The 21,940-nt window shown below is 44.9% G+C and overlaps 1 protein-coding gene across 11 annotated transcripts in view; it reads left to right on the plus strand.

Annotated features, from left to right (window-relative positions):
* Positions 1–21,940, plus strand: part of LOC109645781 (multiple epidermal growth factor-like domains protein 11) — an 87,771-nt gene that overhangs the window by 55,146 nt on the left and 10,685 nt on the right. For all 11 annotated transcript variants that reach the window (XR_011243371.1, XR_011243376.1, XM_069527893.1 and 8 more), the window contains 11 exons: positions 1,671–1,917; positions 2,118–2,238; positions 2,979–3,115; positions 6,053–6,265; positions 6,684–6,858; positions 10,166–10,286; positions 11,808–11,971; positions 12,213–12,315; positions 16,862–17,008; positions 18,421–18,555; positions 21,681–21,809. Coding sequence is in view for 9 of the 11 variants with exons in the window: in XM_069527893.1 (XP_069383994.1) it covers positions 1,671–1,917; positions 2,118–2,238; positions 2,979–3,115; positions 6,053–6,265; positions 6,684–6,858; positions 10,166–10,286; positions 11,808–11,971; positions 12,213–12,315; positions 16,862–17,008; positions 18,421–18,555; positions 21,681–21,809 (1,692 nt within the window). In the remaining 2 variants the exon portion in view is untranslated. The remainder of the gene's footprint in view (positions 1–1,670; positions 1,918–2,117; positions 2,239–2,978; positions 3,116–6,052; positions 6,266–6,683; positions 6,859–10,165; positions 10,287–11,807; positions 11,972–12,212; positions 12,316–16,861; positions 17,009–18,420; positions 18,556–21,680; positions 21,810–21,940) is intronic.

The raw sequence follows: 21,940 nt of genomic DNA on the forward strand, positions 1-21,940 counted from the left end.
TGGGATGACGGCGCTGATGAATGGAGGAAACTGCACGACTTCCTGCATCCATCACGCCGCATGTCCCGCTGCAGGCTGCGGTTTGTGGGGTTCTGTTGCTGCCGTGGTGTCGTCAGGAGAGAGAGCAACATTCAGGAGTTCATTCAGTTCTGAATCGACCCAACACCAACGACTGTGCTCAGACTCCTTCAGTTTCACGTCCGTCACGTGTTAGAAACCTCGGAGACACGCCCACTCGCTCACTGGGAAGGTTCCAGATGTTTTCTCTCTCATGAACTCACTCTGACCTCTGACAGATGTTTTACTAGAGGCTGCGGGAGAAGATCCAGAACATGTCCAGAGACACTGACTCAGACATTTGTTCTCACATACGGAACATGTGAGGAACACGTCAGGAACACGTCAGGAATATGTCTGGAACATGTGAGGAACACGTCAGGAACACGTCAGGAATATGTCTGGAACATGTGAGGAACATGTCGTCACCATGACGTCGATGTGAGGACGTTATGTGGTGTAGTTTTAAACAGACACGTCTACATTCAGACGAACGAATCATTCGTCCTCACGATCGTTAACGTTGATTCAGTGTGAAACGCTGGATCAGCTGTAGACGGCAGGAAGTGCATCATCTCTGCAGGACCACAGGTCACCTTGAACCGGAGCGTTTCACTTTCAGCAGAGTTGAAAATTCATCATCCACAGTTTTATGCAAATTGCTCAAACTCATCGGCTTCAGTTCAAACTGAGTTGTTGTCCAGAAGTTTCATTTATCTCCGCTTTACTCTCGGCAGATTGTTTCCACCTGAGCACAGACGCTGACTCTCATTGTAACCAGCAGGTGTTAAATTGAAATGTGAGGACGACGTGTGTCCCAGAGGACCGTCCTACACTTACTGATCAAGACTCTGAACTCGAAAATACGATGACATGACTCGTCTTGTCTTTCTCTGCCGTCCTGTGTGATGGAAATTGAAGAAGACAGAAAGTCGATGCAGCTGGAAACTGAAATAATCTGGGTTTTGTTTTAAAGTTGTATTTTCTGTGTTAATAGAATATTCTGTGGTTTTAATGTTCTTCTCCTTCAGGTGACAGATTTCTGCCACAGCTGTGCCTCTCTCTTCTCCACAGCTTCAGATGAAACGAGGCGTCTCCTCCGCTCTTGGTTGTGAATCTTTGCTTCTCCAGGTTTTAAAGTTTGAAATCAGGAAGTGATCACAGCTGGGAACCTCCTGGAGCGGAGTCCCGGACATGAACCTTTTCTACTGATGCAGTTCAACGTCTTGTTGGTTCGATTCACCGAGTTCCTCAAAAAGACAAATCAAGTCAAATCTTTCTCTCAGTATTTTTCAAACTAAGATGAGAACTTGTCATGCCTCTGTGACGTCCATGACCGTGATGTTAGCGTGTTGTGATGTACATACGATCAGAGATCAAAAACACCGTGACCTCACATCCTGTGATCGTGGACTCAGAGGGAGGATGTTATTTCAGCTCAAATACTAAAAAATGAACCGATTAGAATTTGGTGGATAAAGGTTAAAGGTCAGTCGGACCTCACACGTCTCCACATGTGACGTGTAGAGAAATCTTTCCTCCCTGACGCTCAGCTGACTCACTCTCTGACCTAATGTCTTTAACCACCTGTTGACTCGCTCTCCTCTGTCCAGGCTGCGAAAGCGACTTCTGGGGCCCCCACTGCACCAACCGCTGTCAGTGCCGCAACGGCGCCAAGTGCAACCCGATCACCGGAGCCTGCGTCTGCACCGACGGGTACCAGGGCTGGCGCTGCGAGGAGCCCTGCGACGCCGGCTTCTACGGCAAAGACTGCCTGCTGGAGTGCAAGTGCCTCAACGGCGCCACCTGTCATCACCAGACCGGCGAGTGCCTCTGTGCACCCGGATACACCGGAGCCTTGTGAGTAACCGATAAAGAGCCGCTCTGACCAGAACACGAAGAAACTGCTCAGTTCAATGATTCTTTCAAAGTAGATTGAATTGAATTTACTTCCAAAGGTTCCTCAGAATTAACATCAGTGTAACAAGGATCATTTCATTTCCTGGAGTTTGAACAGAGTGAACCTCCAGGTTCAGTGATTCTGCCTCTTGTGTCTCCAGCTGTGAGGAGCCGTGTCCTCCAGGAAAACACGGATCCCTGTGTGAGCAGCGCTGCCCCTGTCAGAACGGAGGGACGTGTCATCACGTCACCGGGGACTGCTCCTGTCCCGCCGGCTGGGTGGTACGACCGCCTTCAACACGTTCAACACTAAACCCACTGATGTGCATCACTGCATGAGATCAGACTTTACATTATAAATATATATATTTAGTTTTTTAGATGACGATGAATAGTTTGTTCAAACATTAAAGTTGATCCCAAGTTCTCAATTTAAAACATACTTATACTAATAATATACTTATACTAATTACTAGTCACACTTTGTCCTGTGGATCTGAACAAAGTGCGACAGCCTCTGTTCTTATCCCTCGAGTCAGGACAGAATCCCAGAACTAAACCAGTTCAGTCTGAAGCTTCAGGTGTGAACGGTTCCTCGGACCAGAAGACGAGTTCTGGGTCTGGATCAAACTGAACCAGAGTGAAAACACTTTGTTGGACAGTTTGGACTTTTGGACCAATCACAGGAGGTAGAGACACATTAAACCACAGAAGAAGAAGGAGCAGCTGCAGTCTTCACCTCGAGGACGTTCACACATGAAGCTTCAGAGTCTCAGTGAGACAACGTCCTGAATGTCCGTCCTCCTGCTTCGTCTGCTCAGACTCACAGAAGAGAAGCTGGTCTCAGTTGTTACCATAGAAACAAAATCCTGATGACTGTCTGATCTGTTTTTATACTTTTTGTTTGTTTCTCAGATGAACTCTTCAGGTTTAATCTCGTCGTCGACTGTGATACCAAATTAAAAACTGGGTTCAGCGTGTTCTCGGTGTTTTCTTTGTGATCATGTGCTTCTCCTCCTCAGGGTCCGGTCTGTGCACAGCCGTGTCCCTTCGGATCGTTCGGCATCAACTGTTCCCTGGAGTGCACGTGTCGTAACGGAGGCCTGTGCGACCACATCAGCGGCCAGTGCCAGTGCACGGCGGGCTACATCGGAGAGAGGTGCATTATGAATATTAATATTATTTTTTCAATCATTTTAAGAATCGTTTTAATGTTAATTATAATAAAAACCCCAGTTATACGTTTATATTAAACTTTATCCGACTCTTCAGGGAAATTTGCTGCAGATATGAGCAGAATTCTTCAGGGAGAAAAATGAATATGAGCACATGGTAATATCTGGAACTTCTAACAAACAGTTTGGGAACTGATGGAAACTATGAGTCGATGTAAACATGTGATTCAATCAGAGGGAAATGTTTTAAACAGAAGCTGCAGATGTTCACAGCTGGATTAACGACCACATTAGTCATTAGTGACATGAGGATAATTCCTATATTGTGTGTACAGTGTGGATTTCTACACAGTTATCCACAGTTATGAACCCTCTCTACAGTTCATGCTTGGTTAAATCCTACAGGCGACACGAAGCTGTTTAACATGAATATACGTGAGAGAATAATTGAGCAGAACCTGAATTTCAACTCGATGTTAAATGTTAACGTTCGTCCTCCTTCTCTTCCTCATTATACACGTCTCTCTCTCTCTCTTTTTTCACCCGTCTCTCCTCTCTCACAGTGAAGAGTAAAGTATAGTTTTTCTGTTTTATTTCCTCCATCATCTCAGACGTTATCTGTAAATTACTTTGCCCCCCCCCCCGTCCACTCTGTCCATCTCTGTGTCTCTCTCCCTCGTCGTTATTCTCAATTGAGCCAAATTACCTCCATTCATTCGGGCCCAGACAGGTGAATTAGCCCACATGGAATAATTCCCAGATTGAGTTCTCGCCCACCGCGTCCTCGCTCTAATGGAATTATTGGAGATAAGAGTCCAGAGGAAGTCGGTGTGATTTAAACGTGACACTAAACATACGTCCTCTCTGAGCCATTTTAATTGAGTGATTTGTCTATTTCTTAATGGTTTCACTGTGCGTACGTGTGAAGAATGATGCAGAGACTCCGGCTCCGACTCGACTTCACTTCTCTATTCAGTCCCGTCTCCTCACTCGCTCATTATAATCCATATCGCCACTTTGTTCGCTTTCACCTTGAGCACTGCTCAGGGTCTCGGCATAATGTGTTGCCGCTTGACCTCATAATGGCGAGTGTGCGTGACGGTGGAGCGTGTTCAGTGTGTGAGAGTGTGGGATCACATCAGTGAGGAGCTAACGTGTGAGTTGAAGGATCAGTCGGGCGGCTGCAGACGTGAAACCTCCTCCAGACAAACTGTTTGTTGATTCTGTCACACGTTCCAGTCATGTTCACTTCCTGTTTTATTTTGAAATTCGAACCTGTGTCCTCTCACCGGCCCCTGCTGTTTCCCACCAGTTCAACCTGTTAAACTCTCACCTGCTTCCACTTGTCGTTTATCAGATTCTCTTTGTTTCCCCATCAGCTTCCTCCTCCTCCTCCTCTTCATCATCTGCTTCTGTGGTTTCTCACTTTTCATCCATTAGATAATAGATTTAGATTCAGCTGTTCACAGGAGGAAGTTACAAACAGAAACACACGCGTGTGCATGTGTCTTCACCCGCGTCTCTGTGAGTTGGTTTCAGTCTCTTGATATTTGGAAGATGTTTCTCTGTTAACGTGATTCTAACAGAACTCAGTGTGTAATGAAGCTTTGTTCGTTGTAAATGAAATATTATTCAGAGTAATGAAGAAGCAGTGGCTCGTAGATATCAAAAGAAATGAGGATAAGAAAAGCAAAGTTTCATCAGACAGAGGAACTAAAGTTCCAGTAGAAATGATATGATGGAGTACATCATTTACAAATATTACACATGATATTTAATTGATATGATGATGAACATGAAGGAGTAAATCATTTAAATTAAAATAATTACGTGTGAACGGTGGATTTGTTGAATTACACGCAGCAACAAAACTTTTATTTCACTTTGTGTTCAAGATTTTTATCTTTATAATTAAAGAGGAAGATGGACGATGAGGACACAAACGTTTTTTAAAGAAAGGAAGTAGGTCGGAGGTTTTTAACAGTTTCTGTACTGACGGGGTGAACTGAGCAGTTTGAGTTGAATTAAACCAGCGTCACCGTTGTTAGTTCCTCCTCCTCGGTTCTGTCAGTGTCACTAACTCTGATCATGAAACAGTGTTTGTGTCCACGCTCTCGACATGATCAGAGTTTTATCTGCGGCTCGTCGCCTCGTCCAACCTTTCACCCACCGATGGCAGCGCGCAAAAGGAAGAACCACGTTTAGCTGAGGCTCAGTGTCTTGCTCAAGGACACTTCAACATGTGGACAGATTATTGGACGGTTGCTTGGATACGTGTTCGTCTCAGACAGAATCACGGAGGATGTGAGCGATTAGTGAGACGTCCTCTAAAGTCAGAATGAGCTCTGACATTAGATATGTGACACGAGTCCATGATCTGGAGGAGACGCACAAAACTATACCTGCAGATATACATATATATATATATATATATATATATATATATATATGTATATCCACTCCTGCAGACATATATATATACTATGTACACACATATATATATATACTGTATATATATATATACTGTATATATGTATATCTGCAGGACTGAGATCAACACCAAGCAGCAGCATATTTCAATCTGTCTGCTGCAGAAACGTGAATCTGAATATCAAGGTCAAAGTCAATATTCTGACCTTTGACCTTGAATGATTTGTTTTACTTCTCTTCTGTGACGATCTGCTCATATTCTTCTTGTTTCTAATGTTTGTTAACTGTCGAACGTCGATTTCATAAAATACATCGAGAGCTTCAACTGGACGTTATTTGGTTTTCGGTCTCAGAAAGACCGAGTCGTCGGTTCGATGGACAGGAAGTGATGAAACAAACTGAAACCATGAAACCGACTAAATCCTCCACCAGAGGAACAAAGAGGATTTTCTTCTCACGCCTCCACCATCGTTGTTTCTTCTCTCCGACAGGTGTCAGGATGAATGTCCGGTCGCCACCTACGGGCCCCAGTGCGCCCACAAGTGTGACTGTCAGAACGGGGCCAAGTGTTACCACATCAACGGAGCCTGTCTGTGCAACGAGGGCTTCAAGGGCCCCAGCTGCCAGGACCGCTTCTGTCCCAGCGGCCTGTACGGACTCGTCTGCGATAAGTACTGCCCGTGCAAAGCTGCCAACACGCTCAGGTACTGAAGCGCTCGTCAAGTGAGCAAAACGTTTCTATGGTTTTCAGCTGTACAGCAGAATGTGAGCAGGAGGTTGCGTCGGAGCGACCGTGACCGGTTCAAGTGACTTAATTAAAACCTTTCTGCTCCAGTGTCGAGCTTTTTCAGGATTATTCTGTCTGCACAAGGTTTTGGCATTTATTCATAAATCAGGAATCCTTCTGTTGGAGACGTGCTCATCACTGAACTCTTACATTTTACCTCTTGTGCTCTTCCATCACGTTCTGATGGATGATGCTTAAAGTGTCTGAATTTGAGTCTGAAGAACATTTTGCATTGTCCTCAGCACGCCGCTTCTTTTCCTGCTACACGCAGATAAAAACATTCACTTGACTAAAAGAGAGATTCACTAATTCATGATGTCCTTGGTCTGTCTCAGCTGTCACCCTCTGTCGGGGGAGTGCACCTGTGCAGCAGGATGGACGGGGCTTTACTGCAACGAGACCTGTCCGGCCGGTTTCTACGGCGGCGGCTGCAGGGAGATGTGCGCCTGCACCAACGGAGCCGACTGTGACGGCAGCAGCGGAGCCTGCGTGTGCGCTCCAGGATTTATAGTAAGTGTCTGAACAAAGATGGACGAGGTGACGGCTCCTCAAAGTCAATCGCCCCCAGAATCCCTGAATATCTTCTGATTAATGAAGAAGTGGAATCTGATTCAGCAGAGTTTCTTATTCCGGCACACGTATGACGGTAGCGTGTCTTGGTTTTTCAGCAGCAGGTGCAGAACACGCAGTCGTTCATTTATCAGCTGCTGTTGACGCTGCAGGTTCGGTCCGTTACACGTCTCTGAGTGGAGGAGGCTGCAGCTGCAGAACCCCTGAAATAGGTCAACGTGTGTGTGTGTGTGTGTGTGTGTGTGTGTGTGTGTGTGTGTGTGTGTGTGTGTGTGTGTGTGTGTGTGTGTGTGTGTGTGTGTGTGTGTGTGTGTGTGTGTGTGTGTGTGTGTGTGTGTGTTGGAGGCGGAGCCTTGCAGCAGTGGTCGTGGAGCTGTGACCAGGAGTCAGTGTCAGCTGTCAATCATGACGTCTCCGCCTGGTTTTATATCATCAAATAACTTAATTTAAAGCTCCAGTGTGTAAGATGCAACATGAAACTTCACCACTAGATGTCACTAAACTCTACACACTGGACCTTTAAATTAAAATGAAATGGGCCTCAGCTCCCAGAGTAGAACAACATGGAGGATCAACGTGTCACTGATGTGGACTTCATCTTGTTTCCCATGACGTCATGTGTTCTCACGTGTGTCAGTACAGACGTGGTTTGTAAGATTCTTGAACCTGAACATGTGTGTAGACTTTACACAGTTTGCTCATTGACTCTCGTGTCGATCAGCGTAAATGTGAAATGTTGTTTTTCTGTTTGAAACTAAATCCTTCATGTCGGTCGACTCTGTCTCGATAAGACTCCACTTCTCTGTGATGGGACTCAGACGCTGTCACTTTATAATTGTAGTGTCAGTATCGATAAGTGAGTTTTTACAAATCACAGTTTTTAATTTAAGACGAGCTTCAGCTCAGAAAATAAACAAATGAGTTTTATTCTGAAGATTTGACTTCAGGATTTAATTTGGCTTCAGATTTATGGTCGAAACTAAATCAGAAGGTCACACACTTTTCAGAACGTGTGTGTGTGTGTGTGTGTGTGTGTGTGTGTGTGTGTGTGTGTGTGTGTGTGTGTGTGTGTGTGTGTGTGTGTGTGTGTGTGTGTGTGTGTGTGTGTGTGTGTGTGTGTGTGTGTGTGTGTGTGCGCTCAGTGGCGCGGCCCTCCTGGTGAGTTGAGTGATGTGCAGCAGAGTGGAGATGAGTCACCTGCAGCAGAGCGATGACGGGACTTTGATAATCGGTTGTGAACATCAGGGACTCGGAGCAGATGAAAGCAGGAAGAGCTTCAGATGAACGTCGGCTTGGTCTCCAGCTGCTGAGCTCAGACAGATGTTGCTCTCAGCGGAGTCGTATTGATTCAGAAGGAATCTGTGCTGGTCGTCTCACAGTCGGGACTCTGTCTCACTGTGTGGACAGACGTGGCTTTAAACAGAATTGATATCTGCTATTGTCTCCGCTTTGACAGTTGGATCGATATCTTTGAACATGTGCAACTCTGAGCCAAGGTCTGAAATCTCCTCGTGTCGGCAGGAGGAGCTGATGAGGAGAAGAATAACATGTTCCACATCTGTACAGACCACTCACACACTAGTGTTTGAAATCAAACACAGGGAAGCTTCTCAACAACTAAACCAGATCTTTACAAGAAAACTGAAATCAATTAAAAAAAACTAATCTAATTAAAAACAGAAATAGAAACAAACACACAACATTTCAAATCACTAATGAAATAAGATTTAACTCATCTCGAAGGAAATTCATCATCGCCGTGTTGCTGCTCGATTACAGGATCTCCTCAGAGAATAAAAATATTACGGAGCAGAAAATGTCTCCGTGAAAATAAAAGTATGAATTTTATTAAAGGTGAAAATATTCAACACAGAACCTTAGAATAAAAAGGTTTAAAATGAGTCAGGTAATTAAAACCAAACTTTGGAAGATGGAAATGACCACATGACGCCCCCTGGTGTCTGGCTGCTGTATAGATCAAAACCTCCTCCATGTTAGCAGATGGGACCAAACTAAAGAATCGAAGTCGACGTTAAATAAATGTTTAAAGATGTTTCTGTCGTTTCAGCTCGTTCTTCTCTCTCTGATGTTCAAGTGTCTCTCATCAGTTTGGATTAATCAGTTATTGATGATATAAAATCAGGCGGAGACGTCGTGATTGACAGCTGACACTGACTCCTGATTGGTCAAATGTGTGTCTGGGTGTGAACCTCGATATTACGGCTCCGCACCACCATCACTTCTTTATTTCCTGTGGTTGTCTCTGATCCTCCTCACACTCACACCTGCAGCCTGAATCACAGGAGAGTTTTCTCTCTTTTTACAAAGTCTGAGAGCTTTATAAACCTGTTCGGCCGAATTACTCGAGATTAGATTCAAATTCCATTTGATCCAGTTTGAAACCAGTTTGAAGAAACCCTCAGTGGTTCCTGTATCGGTTCATGTTCACTCACTCGCTCGTTGAATCTAGAAGCTCGTGAAGAACCCGGATGCTTTGATTGGCGTCTCTTTATTTGTTGAATGTGTTTCTCTGAGAGATCCCCCCCCCCCACACACACACACTTTATTTTATTATTTCAAATAAAGTCCTTAATTCACCAAGTTTTTAACAAGGCTGCTCTCGTCTCCTGTCCTTTGTGAATATTAGATTAATGGCAATTTAAAGCGAGCAGGTTGGAGCAGCAGCTTTAATTAGCACAGTTTATCCGTTGAAGGTCCAGATCAATGCGGCGGCGAGCCGCAGGTTCAGGATGTGTGGGGCTCACTTTCACAGCATGCTAACAGCTGCAGAATAAGGTTAGACGTCCCGCTAATGCCAAGCTGTCTGTCTCCGCTCTGACCATGTCCTCATTGATTGGACGAGCGCAGACATCTTGTTTCTCTGCGGGGACTCCGCCACCACCGGTGATCCTCTCTCTCCTCCATTATACATGCGCTTGTTGTTTGTTGCGTCTCTGTCATCAAATTTAATGCGCTGGTGGACTCATAATGAATTTAAAGATGAACTCTGAACGAGACCTGGCTCCCTGGTGTCGAGCTGCACAGGAGGGAGGCGCTGGAGAAACCTCGCTGTCACTCAAGTTCCTCCTCCAAGCGGAGTGAGGAGCAGCTGAGGCTTCGTCTCATGAAGAATAAACGAGCCGCCGTCGTCCACTCGTCTGTTTGAACAGAGAGACACGGACCAACACGTTTCTGTGGATCGTCTCCAGATGTTACTCATAATTCACACTGTGTTTTCTGTGTCCAGGGGGACGACTGCTCCATCAGCTGTCCCACAGGACTGTACGGGACCAACTGCACCTCCTCCTGCTCCTGCCACAACGAACTCTCCTGCTCGCCCATCGACGGCTCCTGCTTCTGCAGAGAAGGTTTCTCTTTAGTTCAGGAGGGTTTCAGACATTGTTCATGTTCATGTGTGGAAAACATTAAGTCCTCAGAGAAAGATGATCGGTGGTTCACTAAGACGTTCTGGATTCACACGTCAAGTGAGGAAGAAAAAACTGAACTGATCACAGGTTTCTAACATCGGTACTTTACCGAGGGCCCCGGTTCGAATCCCGCATCGGCCGGCCCTTTACTGCATGTCATTCCCCTCTCTCCGCCCCCTGCTTCCTGTCTCTCTTCAACTGTCCCATCATTAAATTAAAAAATTTAAAGAAACAATTAAAAATAACTACGTCTACGTTGCACAGGTCAAATACACACAACAAGGAAACTATCAAAGAGAACCAATAAAGTTAGAGTGTGATTTAAATCACAGGAAACAACCAGAACAAAAGTAGATTTCATGAAGTTTCTCAGGTGAAGTGTCCCCCCCCGTCCCCGTCCCTTTGTCTTCAGGACCTAATCTGAAGATCTCGGGCTCCGGGCCGCTGGAGACGGATTTTGTTCAGCCGAGCAACTCGGTGCCAAACTGAGCAAAAGTCAGGAGCCATATTTGAAAGTCACTTGTGAATCACGGGCAGTGACGAGGGAGAGACTTGATTTGACAGCTGCAGTTTGATTTCAGTCGTTTTAGAAAATGATGCAGAGACACAAGAAGACGTTTCTCAGGATCTGTGTGAAAACACAGTTAAAGCAGTTTCAAGAGTTCAAATGATTTAAAATAAAAACAGGTCGCCGGTCCGTCACAGGTCTGATGCCGTACAGACAAACTGCCTCCTGCTCACAGCTGCGGGACATTTCTCGTCTCCAGTAAAACCTCAGGACTCTGAAACCAACCTCTGTACGAACCACGCTGCGTGCCGCTCGTGTGAACCGCTGCACCACCGCGCCGCCCCCAGAACTTTTTCCTTTTTACTATTTTGTTCTCGGCTCGTTTTATATCGCTCAATATCAGCATCTTTAAATATGTATGTGCCAGCGAACCTCGTGGGGAGCGTGGGTAATTAAAGCGGAGAGACATCAGAGGCAGAACCAGAGGCCTGAGAGCTTTGGCTACAACAAGTGGGCGTCTGTCTCCACCCTGGAAACTCTTCTCTCACTTTAGAGCCACTGAGGGGAACTCGAAAAGCTCAGTGATATCAAGAGTCATGGAGCAGGAGACTGAAATGTTACAACTGTTCTTATGTAGAATATATACATATACATATAAATATACTAGAGTGCAGAAATAAAACCAGATATTTTACAACGTTCACAGAAGTTAAAGAGTCGAAGGAGGAGGGAGCGTCTCAGCAGGCTTCATGTCAGACAGCAGGAGAGCGAGGGATCGTCTCACCTCTAAACAAACGGGTTCAGATCCTCTGGATGCTGAGTTTGTGATGTCACAAATAACTGATGATCAAAACCATGAAAAAAAAAAGAGGATTCATCATTTCACTGATGTTTTAGATTCCAGGTGTAAACGACCCGCTCTGTGGATTAATGGTCCGTCCCTGTGTCTCCAGGTTGGCAGGGTGTGGACTGCACCATCCCGTGCTCCAGTGGTTCTTGGGGACTGAGCTGCAATCAGACGTGTCAGTGTGCCAACGGGGCGGCCTGCGACCCCGCCAACGGCACCTGCACCTGCTCCTCGGGCTGGAGGGACGAGTACTGCGACGCACCGTGTCCGGTGAGTGCTGCTGGGAGTCCTCGTCCGTCCTCATTCTGTGTTTAGTCACACATTCAGACGTCCGCTCACCTTCTCCGTGCGTTTCCAGAGAGTTCAGGTCCAAGCTGCTTAATGTTGAAACGGATGAAAACTCTGTGTGTGTGTTTTAATGTTCAGAGAATCAGATTCATGTCTAATCGGAGCAGATGTGTATCAAAGTGTGTGTTTATGTGGTTGTGTTTGTGTGGTTGTGTGTCGTCAGGAGGGCTCGTACGGGCTGGACTGCAGAGAGAGATGCGACTGTGTCAACTCTGACGGGTGTGATCCAGTGAGCGGCTTCTGTCGCTGTCTCACAGGATGGACCGGTGAGTCTCTGCTGAGAACGAAACACGAAGCTCAGAGGTGAAGGTTCATGATCGAATAAACTTCATCAGCTCGTAGGTTGAGTCCACATGGACCCACCTGACCTGCAGGTCGGACGTCTGAGGACCAGCTTCATCCAACACCAGAGCGGATTTCATGTTAAAGACCATCGGTCGCTTCTTTAAAGGTTCATCGTGTGTCTCGTCTCTGTCTCCATCTTTAGTCAAGTCGTCTTTTCACCACGAACGATACGAAGAATCACTCAGATCTGCTGGACACCAGATTATTAGAACTCAATCAACCATTGATCGAAGTGATTGATCTTCACTCTCAGATATAAATGTGATTTAAATGTTTTAATCATCGTTTGTTTCTGTTCTCTAACAGTCAGGAAGTGAGGCGTGTGTGTTAGTGTGTGTGTGTTAGTGTGTGTGTGTGTTCAGCCTCTGACTGAACTCATCACAAACTTCTTTCTGTTCTCCTCTCGTCTCTCGTCTCCTCTCGTCTCTTGTCTCCTCTCGTCTCCTCTCGTCTCTGGACGTTTCTGAACCTCTGGACTGTGTGAGATTGTATTTCGGCAGAGATGAAACATTTTCAACTTGTGCAGACGTGTTCACATTGATTCTCACCAATTCTCACCACTGTGGTCCGGTGTGTCTCCACTGACTCTGTATAGATCCACAGTTTTTCTGTCTGAGTGAAAAGCTGCTGGAGTCCACATGCGTGCGTCTGTGTGGTTTGACCCGTCTGATAATTGGACACTTGTCCACTTTGAGACGAAGCAGCAGAGCCTCAGTTCGTATTGATCGTGATGTTACGCTTGATGAGGAGACTTGAATACAAACACGTGAAACACTCGGGGAATGCTTCAACGGGCTTCAGCTGATCTCTGAGGTCACATCCAGCTGCTGAAGATACGTCGACGTGGTCTGTGAATGAAACAGAAGAAACGAACGACCACAAACTGCAGCCTGTGATTCCACGCGTCTCTAAAATGTGACAGCTCTGCTGTTAAAGCGTGTCACTGCTGTGTTCAGGCTCCCCCTGCAGGTGGGAATAATAATAACTCACTGTCGTAATGAGCGGTCGGAGCCGACGCAGAACAAACTGGTGAAACCTCCTGAACTGTGTTTACCAGCTTCTGATGACGGCTTCACTTCCACAGCTCCAACAGAACAAGACTAAAATAAACGAGCGTCTGTCCAATAAGACACCAGGTGGACATCTGTCCTGAGTCCCTTCGTTCACACTGGTCTCATTGAAGTCACATCAGACGGTCGTCTTTTTTTATTGTTGGTCCAAACTCGTGAACGCCCGGTGAATTAGTTTGTAAGTGGGACACAGCAGCTCAGCGACTGTGAACGGGAGTGAAACTGTGGATGAACATGTACTTCTACTTTGAAACAAGTAGAAGTACAAACTGGAACAAGAAATAGAATCCACTCCATTTATTCAGTGTCTTGATTTAAAGTCCTGGAAGCGTCATGTGAGACAATCTGGGTCACAGTTTATTTATTTCAGTCAAATCAACTTTGAAAAATCACTTGACATTAAAGTGCTTTAGGTTTCCTCCACCTCTCTCTCCACCTCTCTCCCTCCACCCTCTCTCTCTCCACCTCTCTCTCTCCACCTCTCTCCCTCCACCCTCTCTCTCTCCACCCTCTCTCCCTCCACCCTCTCTCTCTCCACCTCTCTCTCTCCACCTCTCTCCCTCCACCCTCTCTCTCCTTCCACCCTCTCTCCCTCCACCCTCTCTCTCCCTCCACCCTCTCTCCCTCCACCCTCTCTCTCCCTCCACCCTCTCTCTCTCCACCTCTCTCCCTCCACCCTCTCTCTCCTTCCACCCTCTCTCCCTCCACCCTCTCTCTCCCTCCACCCTCTCTCTCTCCACCCTCTCTCCCTCCACCCTCTCTCTCTCCACCTCTCTCTCTCCACCTCTCTCCCTCCACCCTCTCTCTCCTTCCACCCTCTCTCCCTCCACCCTCTCTCTCTCCACCTCTCTCCCTCCGCCTCTCCTTCCCTCTCTTTGCGTTAACTTCACAGTGTAACGAACAGAGCTTCTGATTTCCACCCTCTCATGGCTCAGAGGTAGTTTATTAATTGAGTTCTAATGTCTGCCTGTGCTCACTCTGCTATTCTCTCATATTCTGTGTCAAAGGAACTTTCTAATGAGCTGCAGATACGAGAGGGAGCGAGAACTATCCCACTGTCTGTGTGTGTGTGTGTGTGTGTGTGTGTGTGTGTGTGTGTGTGTGTGTGTGTGTGTGTTCCTCTAGTTGCTCACTACACTTGTTGTGTGTGGGAGGATTGTTGTTTGACTGTTGTGTTAGTTGGTCGGGTTCAGGCTGATGTCGGGTTAACGTGAGGTTTAGTTTGACGCGTGTTCAGGTTAGTGAGGATGAACTTTGGTTTCCATGGTAACTGGAGTCTGTGACGCTCCGGAGAAAATGATTGTGTTTATGTCTTCCTGCCACCAGGGGGAGATCGAGATGAATTGGCTTCATGTTTGGAAGTTGTCGGTTGTTGTTGTGTGTGTGTGTGTACTTATACTGCAGCCGCACGTTGTTGCACCTGTCGACACACACAAGTGAAAACAAAGTGTGTGTAGAAGTTGAGACGCAGTTAAAGTCTCCAGGAAATAATGTGAGTCCATGTAATGTGTGTGTGTGTGTGTGTGTGTGTGTGTGTGTGTGTGTGTGTCCCCTGTGAGCAGTGAGGCCTCTGATCGTTGTGCGAGTTGGTTTTTGTGTGGACAATCTCTTGCCTCTCAGGACAGACACACACACACACACACACACACACACACGCAACACTGATGAAAGAAGCCGACACTTCAGCAAATGATTAAAGTCTCCGGCAGAATTTGGAGAATTTAGGTGTGTGTGTGTGTGTGTGTGTGTGTGTGTGTGTATTTAAAGAATCTTTGTGAAAATGTTTGTTAAAGAACTGAAACTAAACGTCGTCTCTAGTTCAGATAATCAGATTAATTTTATTTTAAAAACCAACTTTATTAAATGATTCAAATAAGAATCAGTTTACTTCAAACTATTGACTGTAAATTAAGATATAACGTCTCTGTCGCCCCCTGGTGTCTGGCTGCAGTACAGATCATAAACCTCCTCCATGTTAGCAGATGGGACCAAACTAAAGAATCGAAGTCGACGTTAAATAAATGTTTAAAGATGTTTCTGTCGTTTCAGCTCGTTCTTCTCTCTCTGATGTTCGTTCAAGTGTCTCTCATCAGTTTGGTTTAATTAGTTAATTGATGATGTAAAAACAGGCGGAGACGTGATGATTGACATGACGTGTAGTTCATGTGTACTTGTACATGTCCAGATGAGGATGTTCTTCGTGCGATCAAAGTATTCCTCCGTACAAAGCGTATGAATCAACACAGGACCTTAGTGTGTGTTGTGGCCGTCCGCTGCGTCACGTCTCTAGAAGCGGGGTTGCTATGGGGACCACCCCGACTCCTTCAGGTTTTCCTTGAGTCGAGCGATGAACCGGAGCTTTGAGGCTCACGTGTTGGTGACGTGTGCGAACACTGACGTGAACAACGAGGGTGAAGTTCATCGTTATCCTTCTCAGTAAATACTGATGTTGGATCATCTAAAAAATACTGAATATAATGAAAACAATGATGAGTCAGGACCCAACATGAACTCATCCTGACAATTACTTCATTTCTGCCTCGGAGACATTTCGATTTTTATTATTTTCTGTTTCCTTTTCTTTTTGACTTCCTGACTCTGTCTGTGCATTTAGCCCACAGCCTCATTAGTTTCTACTGAACACATGAATATTTGAAACAGCTCTCAAATATGTTGTTTCATTTTTAAAAAGCTCAATTTCCTGAAACAGTCGGACACTTTAAGTATTTCACTCATCAAACAAGAGGAAAAGTGTATTTGTTGGGGCTGAATCCACGTTTGATGCTGTAGTGAGTGTTTGTAGCGGGGGGGGGGGGGGGGGAGGGGCACGGTGTCTGTCTTAACGTTGGGACGGTGACGCTCGATGATGCAAAATGAAAATTAGTAATTTACCTCAAATGCATTAAAGTAACGAGCCTGTTCTGAAAATATGAGGAGGACGTTCAAATATTCTGCTCAGGTTAAATACATGGCACCTGATAAAGTACTTGTACTTCGTTATTTCCCCAAAGAAGTTGTTCACTGTCCAAATCTTTCTGTGAGTAAAACTCCTTTTGCTGCTGTTCCCTCTTCTTTTGCTCCCTCCATCTTTCCCTCCTCCTCCATTGTTCCCTCATCTTCCTCATTCCCTCATCCTCCATCTTTTCCTCTTCCTTGTTCCCTCTTCCTCCATCGTTCCCTCATCTTCCTTGTTCCCTCTTCCTCCATCGTTCCCTCATCTTCCTCGTTCCCTCCTCCTCCTCCGTCAGCCTGTAAGTGACACAGCTGAGCTTCTGTGAGCAGGAAGAAAGTTTGACTTCACTTAAAAGAACAAAGCCTTCATCACGGTCTAAACTCTGTGTGTGTGTGTCTCTCTGTCTGTGTGTGTGTGTGTGTGTGTGTGTGTGTGTGCGTGCAGGTGTCCATTGTGACAGTGTGTGTGAGGAGGGACGCTGGGGACCGAACTGTTCGTTCAGCTGCACCTGTGAGAACGGAGGCTCGTGCTCCCCAGAGGACGGATCCTGCGTCTGTGCTCCTGGATACCGAGGAACCAACTGCAGACGAGGTGAGAAAATACTACTCACACGTTGTACTTATACTTTCCCTGGTACACTGATGGTAGAAAAACTCAGATACAGAAATGTGCAACAGCACCACTGAAAAAGATGAAAATGAATAGAATAAATAAAGTAGATTATAAATGAACTTTAATGTGAACTTTAAATGAAGTGATTAAAACTACGGATTCTCTTTTTTACTCAAAATGTAAATCCTGTGCGCTGCAGCCTCACGTGTCCCTGAGCAGAAACACTCTGTCTTTTAAAGAACAAGCTTCCTCGTGCTGGAAAGTTCGGCTCACTTCCATTTTATTATGATTTCACCACAAACCTGCAGGAATTAGATTCTGGTTTGTGAGAAGTGAAAAGTGCAGACGTGTCCGTGGTGCAGCTCGTGTCTCATTGACCTGTGAGCGCAGCGGACACTTACATTTATTTATGTCACACATTAAAAGACAACAGGAGTACAGATAAAGAGAATAATTGTGATGAGACATAAAAAATCAATGTTAGAAAGGGAACAGATAAAACTACAGTAGATAAAAACTAAATGCCACACAGTAGAGTTCACGCTCTGCCACAGAGCGTTGAATAAGTTTCACGACAGTTGGTGGAGGATGAACTCGATGACACCGGATCAGAGAACTCATTCCATTGGATCAAAGAGGTGGACACAGGAAGTTATCGCTTTATTGAACATTAATGTTTTTCACTATACTTCCTAACGATTCACATTCAAACAGATATTCTATGTTATTATATATTATATTTATGGGACTGACATGATTTGGTGATTAAATTCAAGGTTATCGTCTTGACTGAGTGACTGACTGAAACATCTCCATATGCAAAATAACCCAAAGGTCAGAGCCAACAAAAGTAAGGGTTCCGTCCCCTCTGGATTTAAAGACGTCTCTGAACGTCTCCTCTCGTCTCTGAACGTCTCTGAAAGTGGAAAATATCCTCAAGTCCCTTCAATTCTCGCAGCGAGTTCAAACACTATAAATTCCCTCAGTGTGGAGGCTCGCACTCGACCTTGGAAACACACTGTTGAAAGAAAAACTCCAATTGTGAGCTCAGGGGATGAAGCTCGAAGGTGAAGACTTCTCTCCCGTCGTTATTAAAACACTGAAACCCACCGATCAGTTTCTGGTGTATTTTAAAAACACATCATCAGTTCTGTTGTTTTCACTGCATCTGAAAAACGACCCTGTGGTTCACTTGACTTCTGGTTCTAACTCAGATCTTTTCACCGTTTCATCCTCGTCTCTAATCAGGTTCAGTTTAACTCGATCTGTGTTTGTTCATCTCACAACCCTCTTACCTGTGTGTGTGTGTGTCTGTGTGTGTGTGTGTGTGTGTGTGTCTGTGTGTGTGTGTGTCTGTGTGTGTGTGTCTGTGTGTGCGTCTGTGTGTGCAGCCTGTTCCCCTGGTTTCTATGGTCACCGCTGCAGCCAGTCGTGTCCTCAGTGTCTCCACAGTGACGGAGCGTGTCACCATGTCACCGGACACTGTGAATGTCTCTCTGGATTCTTCGGCTCCCTCTGCAACCAAGGTGTGTGTACGTGTATGTGTGTACGTTTGTGTGTACGTGTATGTTTGTGTACTTTGTGTGTGTGTACGTGTATGTTTGTGTACTTTGTGTGTGTCAGTAATAACAGTGAACGCTCTGGATCTTGTAAATGTTCTGATCGTTATTGACGAACACGACCTGTGAACAGCTCAACCTCTGAGGTGACGTCCTCTTGGCTGTGATCTCTTTGAAAGATGAAACCTTGAGCGAGTTCTCTCTTTTCAAATCTTTTCATCTGATCTGAGTGTTTTGCTGTTTTCCTCCTCCACCAGGTATTTGCTGCGGTTCAGCTCCCGCAGGTTAAACAGGTTTTTAATTCTCGGCCCAAGGTTTGTGCCAAGTGGAATTTTAAATAGAGACGGTGGAGAATGATGTGAAATATTCATCATTAAACATGAACACGGCCTCAGTCATGCTCTGTTCCACATTAACCATTCTGCTGGCCGCTGCATCTTTGAGGAGGCCCGTAGAAGACTGGATGATAAATCAGGTGTCCAGCACTCAGGCTGTTAGCTGCTGCTCCGGCCCGGTTCTCTCACTGCCGCAGAACCCTTTGTACGAGCTAACGGGATTATTGACTCGTCAACTCTTCAGGCGTCCGTGACGTCTGAGAGGAAAACAACTCGCCGTGTGTTTGTTAGAGCTAATTGTTGAATGAGGCCGAATCGGATTTCACCTCTTCAATGGAGAAATCAAAGTTCTTCTTCAGGTGGAAACTTACCAAGATTTCAAAATGTAAATTACCCACAAGGCCTCAGGTCCGTTTACATTCCTGTTCACGCCATCACATGCACAGTGCACGTGAGCGGTCACGTGATTTGCGTTTGGACGGAGATTCAAATGACTCACATCGAGTACCAGGGCGGAGCCGGAAACTGCCGACAGACGGAGACTTTAAACGTTGTGGTTCATCCTCTGAGGAGCATGAACCAACAGTAGCTGTCGGCTGCTGTTGGTTCATTTGCGACCTCCGAGCGGAGCCACATGTAATAAGAACTAAAGTGTGAGCAGAGCAAAGAGACGCTCCTCAGGGAGCCGGCTCACGGTCCCTCTCCTGCTAATTATCTTCGCTGACTCCTCCTGGTCTCCGTCCAAATGACTTTGATCCCAACGTCGCAGACACTGGTCATATGTTGGTAACTGTTACGTAAGTGCAGACCTTCGTCAAAGCTTTAATAATTATCTTTATGTCGTTATCTTCTCGGTAGACTTCCTCTCCTGGGTTGTACACGGTGGACTAACGGGTTTTACAAGCACAGAAGTTAATCAAGACGATAAACTTTATGCAACAGTCGGAAAATGTAGTAAAATCCATATAGAAGAGTGATGTACAGTATAAAGCTCGTGTACTTATATTAGATTTTTGTCTTATCCTAATTATAACTGTTATAATTATAATTTTTTAATATTGTGATGTTGAATATTAAATGCTTCAGCTTCAGCCTGAGCGTAAACATTAAATATATAAAATACTATCAGCACTCAACTGATGAACCTGAACACTTCTTGGATTTGATTTCTTAAGAAGCAATGTTTCCTCACGTTAACTGACGATAATCCTAAACCCCAGAGCACAGGGAACATTATCAGAGTTATCAGAGTGACTGTATCTCAATATGTCATCAGCGTAACTACATTTGGTGGAAATCTTAAAAATAAAAAAGTATGATTACGTCCCTAAGCAACAGGATGTGTGCTTCACTAAAACGATTATAGAAAACAAACTAGATTAGCAGGAAGCTTCTGTGAGGCGCTCGGTCCGAACAGATTGAACTTCATCGTTTGGTGAATATGTGAAATGAGACGCTTTGACTCGAGTGGAAAAAAGGTGTAGTTCGTTATCAGTATTTATAAGCTAAGTGAGCTCAGTCAGGTTTATTTAATGTTAGCGACACGTCATTAACATTTTAGACATAAAACACATTAATATCTGACGGTTTGAATACTTCTTCAGAGGAATGTCAGTGATTTAATTCATGTACAATTTGCAGAGAATGTGAATTATCATGAGTTTTGAATGTTCCACTGAAAGAGAAGGTCACAGTGAATAAATGTTTCCCAGTTTTTATAAACGAGAGAAAACAGATTTTATTTCTAACCTTCTTACAGTATTTCTTTTAAATGGATTTTCTTTCTTTCTTCTCCTCCTCATCCTGCGATTGCAGTAAAAATAGAGATTAAAGATGATTTATTGATTTTGTTTTGGTGCAATATTTAAATCCCATCAGCTCAAATAAAATGTGTTCAGATCAAAGATACGAGCTTGAAGCTGATGACTTGTTCACAGATCCTGTGAGTTCAGAGTCGCACCGTTTATTATGTTTCCAGAACAATGAGGTGGATTTCTGTTCGTCACGTGCTCCTGCTTCACAATGAGTCCGACGGACTTATCTTAAATATGTATTGCTATATGTAACTCCTTCCTGTGGATTTGTTCCTTGTTGACTTTGATCCACAGTGATAATGTGTTGATGATGAATTTCCTTCATATTGATGAGCTCCGTTAAAAAAATGATTTCATATCAACACCTTCTGACGCTTTAACTTTTTCATCCACTGCTGACGCTTCACTTTCATCAGCTTTTAATTTAACGTCATAATCGAAGAATGTTATAAACACTGATGTGTGTCAGTGTTTATCTGCTGATGATGCTGCTTCTGAACTCTTGTGTCAGTGCTTTTAATGTTTAATTCACTATTTATAGTATATATATATATATTTATATATATATATATATTGATCAGGAGAATAAAACCTCTTTTTATTTCTTTTGAATTCATAGATTCATGTAGAATTTGAGGAACATGCGTCTCTGTGGTTTAGTGTCCGCTCTGCTTCCATATTCTCTAAACTGCAGATGTTAAACAGATGTTATATATATATAACACACACTATATATATATATATATATATATATATATATATATACAGTATATGAAATGGTGGGCGATGACCTCAGTGTTCTGTGTGTGGGAGAGAAAGTCTCTGTGACGTTTCGTCATGGTTCAGTTTGTGTGTGCAGACACAGATGATGATTTGACCTAACATTCAATGAGTTGATAACGAAGTCGTGCTCAGTAATTGTCTGTCTCCTGCGTCCCCTCAGTGTGTCCCAGTGGAAGGTTCGGTAACGCCTGTGCAGAGACGTGTTCGTGCACCAACAACGGCACCTGTAATCCCATCGACGGCTCCTGTCAGTGCTTCCCGGGATGGATCGGCGAGGACTGCTCCGGGCGTAAGACGCTGATCTCTCTTCTTCTTTCACACACTCACCCTCTCTGTTCTTATCGAGCAGAGACGAGAGGGGGGGGGGGGGGACCTGGAGCCGACTGCTCCACCGGCTCTGACGTTAATTATCCATCGAAC

Source organism: Paralichthys olivaceus, chromosome 1, assembly GCF_024713975.1.
Source record: "Paralichthys olivaceus isolate ysfri-2021 chromosome 1, ASM2471397v2, whole genome shotgun sequence".
In the NCBI taxonomy this organism is placed as follows: domain Eukaryota; kingdom Metazoa; phylum Chordata; class Actinopteri; order Pleuronectiformes; family Paralichthyidae; genus Paralichthys; species Paralichthys olivaceus.